Here is a 7,494-nt window from a genome sequence, read left to right on the forward strand (position 1 = left end):
ATGCACTGTGTAGGATTCAAATTATCTGCAGTTTGATCCACATCTTCTGGTGTTCTCTGGCTCAGACTGCTGTGGATGGGGACCTACCGCTCCCACCTGTGATGCCCCCTGCTGTTTGGGAGACGTCTGATCATAACCATGTGGTCCTGATCAAAGTTCCTTAGGTCTTTCTGCTTATCGGATCTGCAGCCCGACATCTAAGACACCCCTCACCCTCCAATACATGCACCAGTGTTATGAAACAGGCATTTGGAATACTTCTGTGGATCGGTCATAATGTTTTGGCTCATCAATAATCAATTAAGTTTCTTTATGTTAAAAATTAGAAATAAAAGCTGGAATTTTGTTAGAACCTGTCGATATTTCATATCACAATAATCACACAGGCACAGTTTATGATTCTCATCATGATTTTATCATGATTAATTATTAATAATTCATTATTTTGGCTCGTTCCTCTGGGCAAAATGTCTTAAATTTCACAAGATTAAAAGAATCCGTCAGCTGGACGTGCATGTTCTTTTATTTAATACATTAATATTTTAATGTTTATTTATTTGGACGTGACCTCTTCAGCTCTGATCACAGAATCATGCATCGTACCATCGGACCCCACAAGTTCATGATGTTGTCGTTATGGTAACAGCTTCACTCAGTACTGTGATGATTTCTTAATGATTCTGCATCACTGTGACTGGTCCCAGTTAAAATCCCAGTAAAACAGGAGCAGCAGCTCTGGGGGCCTGGATCCGATCCTCGTGTTTACCCAGCAGCACCACGCGGTGACTTCAGCCGAGGTGAAGATCCAGAAATCACGAGGACGTGGTGTGAGAGCGTGTCAGTAGGTGGCTTCGTCCATGTTGTCGTCGCTGTCTCCTCCAAATTCCTCCCCGTTATCAAAGTAGGACATGATGTAATCCGTCTCCTAAACACCGCAGGGGAACAGGATTAAACACCACTCAGAAAGCTTCAGGTCTTACAGCCACTCTCCCTACTGGCATGTGTGTTGATTGATTTATTGATTACTTTATTGATCCCGAAAGGAATTTGCAGTGTCACAGCAGCAATTTACAATCACAAGCATCAAAAAACACATCAGTGTAGTGCAAGGAAATAAAATTAAATTAAAATTAAATAAATATATTACAAAAATAAGATATACAAATCAAAAAAATATGAAGATGTAAAAATATAGAACAAAAAAATGTAAAATAATTATGATTCCAACCACACGGCAGCAGTTTGGTTTGAACAAACTGGAGCCTTAATTGAACTTTATCATATACATTTGGGATGAATCGGAATGCCGTGAGGTTGGAGCAATGGGAAATTACGCCAGCCCGCCACTGCTGGGATTCAGGGTTCGAATCCCCAGTGGTGCTACCCAGGATTGGCATTCTGACAGTAATAGTGAGTAATTACTGCGGTAAGTGTCGCCCCCTGGTGGATAAATTTCAGAACTTTTACTGCCTCCTTACAAATACTGATGAGCACAAAGTATTTGGACCCCCTAAAATACTGTTAAAACAGCTCTGACCCCACAAGACCTCTGTGGTATCTGGTACCAGGACGTTACCAGCATGGTGAAACCAGTTCACCAGTTTGAGGCCCACATGCACAGTGTAGGTTGCATGGGCACTCTGACTGGTCCGGGGTGTGAGACAGGACTCAACACGACCGTGACCAATGAAATGAATTAGAATGTTGACTGTGAGCCAGACCTTCTGGTCCAACATCATCCTACATACTTTTGGCCATGTACTGATGATCAGAAGGTTGTGAGTTCTAGTTCTGATCCATTAGGGTCTGGTTTCACCCGTTCCTTACCTCTTCTAATTCTTCCTCATTGTACACCTCTGCATCTTCAGCTTCCTCCTCTTCCTCCTCCGCCTTCTTCTTCTTCTTCGCCTCGTCCTCCTCGTCATCAGACCGGTTCTCCTGCTCCGTCTTCTCCAGGGTCTGGTGGAGGGTCAAAGTCCGTATTTAAGTAATTAACGATGCTCAGGCGTCCGAATACTTTTGGTCAGTGTATTATGGTGAGATGAGTGTTTACCTCCAGTTTGTGCAGGAGTTCTGTTGGAGCTGCTGCAGGTTTATTTTTATTCTTTATAACAGGTTTAGTCTCTGAAAACGGAAGCAGAAGAGGGTCAGAACCTCCAAAACCACGTACAGTTGAACTTGTAGTTTTTGCTCCAGGGTCCAACGGTGCCAGTTTGGACCCTCGGCACTTAAAAATGTGACGATGTGAAACGTCAGGTATCACCCAATAGATCATACATTACGTCTGTCAGTCTACCTTCCATATTTGAGACTTTTGAGGTGGTGCTACCGGCCTGGCCGGACGCTCAACAGACCAAACTGGACGTGGTCTGATAGAGAAAAGAGTGACAGCAGAGATTTTTGCTGTCCGGTGGAGGAACACATAAAGCACAGCGTGACTCTCATAACTAATACATGAGAATCCACTACAGGCTGGTGAAAAGAAGTGGTGGGTGCTACTCTGCAGCCCTCCCTAGCCTGTGTGTGTGTGTGTGTGAAGGTGTAATAGGGAATTGGAAATGACTAAATGACCGTTTGGGAGAAATAAGGGGAACAATACTCTGTGTACTCACTTCCTTTGCGCTGCTTCTGTACCCTGATGCACAACTCCACCGGTAGTCGACTCCAGTCTGGAGGAAACACACACACACACACACACACACACACACACTTCAATTAATATCATCGTTTAAGATCTGAAGTAAAGCGTTTCATTTCCACTTCAATCATCATGCCTTCAATGCAACGAGCACTTCACCCTTTTAATTACTACGCTGCCAAAAGTACACTGAGTGACCTCTATGTGATCTTTGAAGTGTGGCCGTGTATGGGAATTTGTGCCTGTTCAATCAAAAGACAACATCATTTGTACACCGGGCGCTGATCGATCAGTTGATGTTCCGCTGAGGTCCAGAGTTCCAGGATTTGTGGGGTCAGTTGCTCATGTTAAATGAGCAGGGTCTGACTAGCAGTCAGCATTCTAATTAATCCCAAACTCTGTCAGAACTTTGTGTGTGCTGGGCATTCAGAAAGTGGAGAAACATGGAAATAAAGTTAAGTGACCTAAAAAGGTGGTGCAACGACCAGCCGTCCCGCACTCACCTGGAGTCCACTCACTCTGCTTGTTCTGTCCATCTTGGTATTTATCGGAGTATCGAGCGACGTCTGGAACACACAGAAGAAACAATGCTTTACACCATCGTCTGAGCAGCATGAGGCCTTCAGAAATGGTTCCACACTGGGATAAGGTATTTACATTCGTTTCAGGTTTCATTCAGATGCAAACGAGCATCGTTCCACCATCACAGAGAGAACTGTGGACACGGGGCTCATTAGTAAAACAAAAGAATAAAGATTTCAGGAGAAAGTGGCCCTCATCTCTCATTTCAATAAGAGTGGACGATTGTCAGGAGAAACCCTTCAGCACACGATGAAACAAAACAATAAAACAGGGATATCCGTACTGTTGTTATAAAGTTGTTATAAAGTTTGACTTAATTTAGTTTATGATCATGTGTCACGATTTAAATCGGTTATTCATTTAGGATGAATCGATATTCTCTTTAAACAGCAGAGGGCGCTGGCACTATTCACCTCACCTGGTTGACGTCACTTGCCAGGTAGGGGATTTTCCAGCCAAATGTATTTATGTGAGGAGACTTTCTTTATTTGTAATATTCATTTATTTATATAATGTGGGATTTGTTTTAAAATTTCATTTCAGTTTTTTCACACAGTAAGCATTATTTGGCATAGTTTGTACCTACCTCAGAAATAAAAGGGCATTCATTATTTAGATCAATAAAAGATAATCAGTAATACAATATTTAATTGTATTTTTTAAAGAGAAATAATAAAAGGAAACTTTGTCATAATTTGTCTTTGATTTCATTTCAAAAATTTAAAAGAATCGTATCGTGAACCCAGTATTGTGAATCGTATCACATCGTGGGTAGAGTGTATCGTTACATCCCTACTGGCTCCCTGTAGCTGCACGCATTCAGTTTAAAACACTGATGCTCGCCTACAAAGCCAAAAAATGGACCCCAAGCTACCTTTGTGGTCTAATCAAACCCCGCTCTGTACCGCTCAACCTCCGAGCCACTAGTCTCGCTCGACTTGATCCTCCACCCAGGACTCGAGGAAGACAAGCATTAAGGTTCTTCTCTGTTCTAGCACCCAAGTGGTGGAACGAGCTTCCTCTGTCTGCCCGAACATCTGAGTCTCTCGCTGTCTTTAGAAGACGATTAAAAACCGTCATCACATCTTTACTAAACACTTAAACTGACTCGTACTTACTTACTTATTAACGCTCTTATTCATTTCTTGCAAAAAAACAAAAATAAAACACTTTGGTTCTATCAGGTTTTAGCAGATTTGTGTTCTTGGACTGTTGTTACTAAAACTAGAGTAAGGTAAAATGTAAATGATCCTAATAGGAAGATTATTATACTTCTTTAAATTAAACATACACACTTCCCTCTGAACTCACTATTCACTTTCTCAAGGAGCCTGAAATCTTCTGTATTCTGTCTGGTTTTTGTTTATCCTGAAGTTCAGGAAGGTTCATGTTGATTTATGGGAACAGACTGGAGCGTTTTAAATTGGCTTATGCAACCCAGTGTTCAAACTCGGAATTTTTAAAATCTGCTTTAAAGCGGGTTTTAATAATTTTATTTTTAAAATACTTCACGGACTGTGTAGTAACGATAACGTTCCGTAGTTTGGACACTCCTGCTTTAAAATTAGGCATTAAAAATGTTATCTAGAAGTGATTTTAGCAAGGCCGTAATCAGAATATATGGAGGGTAACTACAGAGTGTTTTACCACCACCTGCAGGCCAGCGTAGGTATGACAGGTCAGGACGTGACTATTTAGTGTGGTAGTCGTGTAGTCTGACATCAATTCATCCATCAATCTATTCACCCATCCATTTAACCTTCAGTTCCTCTATTCCTTCATCCATCCACTCCCCTGCTCACCTTTCTTCACTATGGGTTGCTGGATGTGGAAGGGCAGGTTCTTGCTGGAGGCCCTGAGCTCCTGTTTCAGAGCGAGCATGTACTCCACCTCCTCCCCCGTCTGCAGAGGAACCGGCCTGAACTGCATCGGCTGAAAACGAACACAAGAAGGTTCCACAACCATCACAGTATTACTCAAGCAACAACCACACTCCCACCGGGTATCACACGGGTTCCAAATACATCACACCAAAATAACCACAGCAGAACCCAGAGAGCCGTGTACGTACAGGGTAGAGGGGCGACGGTGCCTGAGTGCTGCTGGGTAAAGCTTCGCCTCTCCCGAAACCCAGAGAGTCCACGTTAAAGGTAAACGAGTTCCGGCCTCGACCTCGTCCCGCCATCGATTCTGCACAAAAAGACACCAAAAACACTCAGTACATATAATCACACGTACACACAGGGTGTACTCGGACACCCCTGGTCTCAAACTAGCCGAACATCCCATTTTATGAACCATTTTTAAAACCATAAACATTAATATAAAGTTGGACCTCTTTGCAGATATAACAGTCTCCACTCTATAACAGTTGGATGAATAGTCCTGGCTCATGATCAACATTCCAATTCACCCTAAAAGTGCTTGATAGGTTAAGTCCAGGGCTTGGGTTCGACATTACATCACGGTTCCCTGAATTTGGATCAGCTTTAGTAATAATAACAATAATAATAAAAGGTGCCCAGGTGGCGCAGTGGGATATTCCGCTAGCACACCAGTGCCGAGATTCCCTCAGTTCAAAACACGGCGTTTCCACCGGTCGGCTGGGTGCCATCTAGCAGGCATAATTGGCAGTGCCTGCAGCAGACACGTTTCTGCTAGGGTGGGATGACCGGACTATGTGGGCGGGGTCTTCAAACGCTGTGTAAGGACCCTGATTGGTAGATAGAGGCGCCTGTGCAGAGTGCATGGGTAGAAAAAGGAAGACTATTTGACTACGCTAAATTGGGAGGAAATGGGAGAATATATAAATAAAAAATAAATAAATAAACAAATATAATAACAATCATAATGTGAGTAATTGTATTGTATACAGTAATAACAGGTAGAAGCAGTGATAATAACATGGTGAACAGTTTTTTTGTATTATTATATTCTATAATGTGTAATAAACAACGTTTATACCATAATGTGTCAGAATAAAATAGTATTTTAAGAGACTTAAGCATTTCATTTATAATAAAAGCATAAAAAGCATTTTATTATAATTTTATTATATTTTTTATAATCTACATACATATAACGTGTGTATTTATAGCTGGATTCTAACTTTAATACACACAAACCCTGCAGTAATTCTTCTTAATGTAAAATAAAGGTATTTAACTACAGATAAACCAAATACATATCATGACTAAATATTTAATAATAATAATAATAATAATAATAATAATATATGAGCATTAATTGCAATAACTGTATAACAAATCAAGTAATAAAACAAACGTTTTACACATTTTCTTACTTTTTACCTTCTCTAATGAAGCTGTACTCATGGCTTCATGTGTATAGCTGTAATTACTGTATAATATAATATTTATATGATCTTATAGAATCTTATAGAATAAAAAGCATTTAAGTTTTTCTAAAGTAAGAAACCCTTTGTTAAAATGTACCAATAATAATAATTTACTCAATATATTACTGTTAAAATAATAACATTATATTTTATATATTTAATATATATTTTTTTTTAATTTAGAAACGCAAAAACAGACCAAACTGAATCTTTAGTGTAAATCAGTCACATATTTTATCATTAATGACACTTAAACCTAATAAACTTGTAAGGTATCATTATTATTATATGTAACAATAATGTTATACATATAATAATGTAACAACATACAATAATAATGTTATTAATGTAATAAAAACAATAATAATAGTATTTTTACCTGTTCTCTCTCGGTTGGTGTTCGGTTCTCTGAATGAATCTGATTCGGTTCTTCTGTATGAATCTGCGCTGCTAAAATTCTACACAACTCTTCATGTGTACCGAATAAATAGACTTAAAACACACACACACAAACACACACACACACTAAAATAATATACTAATAATAAAATAAAACATCTTTATTTCATCTCTCGGCTCTCCGTGGCTGCGGCTCCTCTGACCACGTGGTTGAATCATGGAGCTGCTCTTCCGCACCGGCTGGCTGGAGGCGGAGCCGGAAAACACGTGACTCGTCCAGAAGGTAAACACCGTACACGTGCTTCCCTCAGCTCATGGTGTGAGGTTGGAGGATTTTTGTGACACTTTTATCATCTTTTATTTCATATGTGTGTTTGAGATGAACATATACAGAGTGGGGATGATACAGTGTGATTTTAGGGAGGCAGAACCCGCCCCTCTCCCCCTTTTTTACATTTTACATGAATTTTAGAACTGTCAGTAGCACCTCAGGTGAAATAATATTCAACAGCACAAT

At 40.2% G+C, this 7,494-nt stretch overlaps 1 protein-coding gene across 1 annotated transcript; it reads right to left on the minus strand.

The window, feature by feature from the left end:
- Positions 1-450: 450 nt before the first annotated feature.
- On the minus strand, positions 451-7,187 carry polr3gla (RNA polymerase III subunit GL a). Its single transcript, XM_062989187.1, has 8 exons — positions 6,958-7,187; positions 5,292-5,410; positions 5,023-5,152; positions 3,142-3,204; positions 2,613-2,669; positions 2,054-2,124; positions 1,828-1,959; positions 451-925 (listed from the first exon to the last, which is right to left on the minus strand). The coding sequence occupies exons 2-8, from the start codon at positions 5,403-5,405 to the stop codon at positions 839-841; spliced, it is 654 nt and encodes a 217-aa protein (XP_062845257.1). The 5' UTR covers positions 5,406-5,410; positions 6,958-7,187; the 3' UTR covers positions 451-838.
- Positions 7,188-7,494: the final 307 nt, after the last annotated feature.

This window comes from Trichomycterus rosablanca, chromosome 2, assembly GCF_030014385.1.
Source record: "Trichomycterus rosablanca isolate fTriRos1 chromosome 2, fTriRos1.hap1, whole genome shotgun sequence".
In the NCBI taxonomy this organism is placed as follows: domain Eukaryota; kingdom Metazoa; phylum Chordata; class Actinopteri; order Siluriformes; family Trichomycteridae; genus Trichomycterus; species Trichomycterus rosablanca.